This window comes from Takifugu flavidus, chromosome 1 (assembly GCF_003711565.1).
Source record: "Takifugu flavidus isolate HTHZ2018 chromosome 1, ASM371156v2, whole genome shotgun sequence".
Classification (NCBI taxonomy): Eukaryota; Metazoa; Chordata; class Actinopteri; order Tetraodontiformes; family Tetraodontidae; genus Takifugu; species Takifugu flavidus.
In genome coordinates this window covers 8,470,182-8,473,178 of record NC_079520.1, presented here as the reverse complement: position 1 = coordinate 8,473,178, position 2,997 = coordinate 8,470,182, and the positions used below count along the sequence as shown (strand labels likewise).

General features: G+C 48.6%; 1 protein-coding gene across 1 annotated transcript; it reads left to right on the top strand.

Moving 5' to 3' along the window:
• The first annotated feature begins 227 nt into the window (after positions 1–227).
• Positions 228–1,308, top strand: rprma (reprimo, TP53 dependent G2 arrest mediator candidate a). The gene has a single exon (XM_057050798.1). It carries the CDS (start codon positions 557–559, stop codon positions 863–865), a length of 309 nt encoding a protein of 102 aa, XP_056906778.1. The 5' UTR covers positions 228–556; the 3' UTR covers positions 866–1,308.
• Positions 1,309–2,997: the final 1,689 nt, after the last annotated feature.

Here is a 2,997-nt window from a genome sequence, read left to right as displayed (position 1 = left end):
ACGCAGTCAAGCACATGGAATTTCTTTTTTTTTTAAAATCTATTTCAACTCTTTTTGAGACCACATAGGCCAGGTAAATTTAAATTCCACAAACCAAAACACACTGATAAATTTGGACTTTTTTCTACAGAAAATGTATATTTGCAGAAGCCCAGAGGGCAGTTTTGAATCAACCCCTCTGAGAAAACAAAACCACCGAACGTGTTTTCCAAAGGGCCAGAGCCATGAAGCAAGACACATGCATGTATAAACCCTGCCGCGTGGTGGCGCCCCTCCGTAATTTTGCTCCTCCAGCGGTTGAGAGGAGGCAGGTGCAATCAGTCTGCCCAACCGCGATTTGGTGGAGTCATTCGTCTCTGGAAGCGGCTGAGAAACACACGACACCTCCAGTGATGCGACACCAAAAGCAGCTTGATAAACTCCAGAGATCTGACGGAACTTGCTCACTGCGCCTCTTCATCATCTCCACCTCCCGCCCTCGTCCTCCTCTTTCCGGGGCTCCTTCCAGCCTCCTCTCTTCCTTTCGCGACTGAAAGTTTAGGGGGGGAAAGTGGAAATGAACAACACGGGCTTCAACCAGACGGACGGCGGGCTGCTCAACAAGACCGCGGAGTTCTTCTGCTGCAACTTCTCCTCGGTGGTGACCGATAACGGCTTCGTGGCCGCGGCTCCGGACGAGCGGAGCCTTTTCATCATGAGGGTGGTCCAGATAGCCGTCATGTGCGTCCTGTCCCTCACCGTGGTCTTTGGTATATTCTTCCTGGGCTGCAACCTGCTCATAAAGTCCGAGGGGATGATCAACTTTTTGGTGACGGACCGGAGGCCGTCCAAAGAGACGGAGGCTGTGATTGTTGGAGCCTACTGATGCACTGATCAAACTGCCTTTGTTTTCCGCGTTGGCATTCGAAATCCTGAAATTAAAAAAAAAAAAAAAAAGATTTGTTCACCTTGGTGATCGGTGCCTGCTGGCGGATGAGGCTCGATGCCATCAAAGACACATTCAGGTACAGAGCTTTTTAGAGCCTGTCTTTCTAAACTATTCTCTGTCGTAATCTCAGTAGTTGGTGCACGTTTCCGTAGCAGCGTCCTCGAACATGAAAATCTTCACGGATGCTCCCTGAAAACACCCTCTCATGTCGCTGGTGTGATGGACAATGTGACGTGTAACGTATGTTGTATGTGTTTTTTGCATACATTTTGCAGCACAGTAATGAGTGTATTCCTCCGGGTGTGGGTGATGAGAGGTGCACCGCACCTCACACACATCCTGTATCTTGTTAAGTGGAATAAATGGATTCTGTAATTAAAGCTTTCCTCTTAATTAAGGTCGATTTCTCTACAATGACTATCCCAGTCAGATCTTCCCAGATCTGAGGTGTTCAAGGGCTACAAAAAGCCGGTTCACTCGCACATTCAGGTTGAGCTGACACAAAGAGGTGAGTTTTCTCGGGCGAAAAAGTGTGGAGGCCAGATGGAAATATCCTTGCAAACCTAACCATTAATCGACTTGACTCAGCTGAGAAAAACCCACCCTGCACAAGTGTGTGGTCCTGCAGCGGGGGCCGAGGAAAAGACAAAATCTGCCTGTTGTGTCTGGGTCAAATTCTGTTCTGTGCAGCGGGCTGACGTCCTTCCTCCCCCCCACCCCCCCCACCCCTGTCGAAGCATCTGTTGTGCTCTCCTCCCGGCTCACCTGGACGCCGCCTCCCTGGGGCAGAAGCAGCAGCATCAGAAATGACATATCACATCAGGCCGGGGAGGATGGAGTCACGCGGGCAATCTCTTGCTGTCTGACCGGCCGTGTCACAGACTTAAACACTCCTGCCTTTTAAAAGACGCCCTTCACCCCAGCGCTCCGGCTGCTAAAGCCCTGGTTTCTCTGACTCTCACGTGCAGCTGCAGAACATGCTTCCTTTCCATCAGATAAATGCGTTTTATATCCATTTGAAGACACTGTAAGGAGCCAGTAACAGACTGGAATGTAGTTTTGAGCAGGCACAGCCACATAATCTGCAAGACTTAAAGTGCAGAGCAAAAATTTCAAATGAAGGTGAATTTATGTTTTTACCAACTCTTTAAATGTGACATATTGACAATTGGACATTGGAGACCTTTGTTGTTTCTCAAGCCATTAGAATGATCCAGACTCCAGATTAGGTTTTTTTTTTTTTAAATGGCAACAAGCAGGACTTTGGGAGCTGCGCAGCCACATTTTGTGGTTTACAGGGCCTGTGATGCTGTTTGATCCCCGGTTAGAAATGGACGAGCGTTGGTCTGACGGGGGCGCAGAAAGACCAACCATTTTAAGACAATGCAAATTGCATTCCACTGTACACGTCAGTCCGTGCGCTTTGCTTGGCTTCAGGTGATTGCTTTCATTACGGAGGGTCTGGAATAGCTTCCAGGGATGTGTTTAATATCCAGCAGAGACCAATCTTCTGTCTGCAGCTGAACCAGTGTCGGTGTGCCACAGCTATCCAGATGATTTCATATAGATTCTTATCCATTTTTGCACAGATAGAATGTCGGCGACAAAGTTGGCGGCTAAAGTTGCTGCGGAGACTCGGCCTGCTTGTGACGCGGCCTCCTGCAACGTTAACTTGCAAATTAAAAAAATCCCCCCCCCCCCCCAAAAAAAAGATTCCTAGTTTATGTAACTGGTGTATTGCACAAGTCTAATCAGCATCGGAGTGCTTGTCCATATTGTTCACGAGCCGCTGGCAGCAGCATCTGCGGGGTGTTGATTACAGAGCCAAAGAGGCTCCTGACCCCCGTCTGCTCTCCGTGACTTGTGGTCCAGTTGATGAACTGAACAGCGTCGCATAGCTTTAAATAACATCTTAGCATCCACGTTCTCGGCTCTCCCGTTGCCTTCTGTTCTCCAGAACTCGGTGGGGTTGATACTGCACATGTCTCTAAACCTTTTCAGCATGGTTCTGTGGTCAATAGCCCCGTTATTGATCGTCTCTAGGCGGAATACAGGACAGATGTCATATT

Coding starts and splice junctions, on each gene's coding strand:
- rprma (XM_057050798.1), top strand. CDS start 557: ATGAACAACACGGGCTTCAACCAGACGGACGGCGGGCTGCTCAACAAG.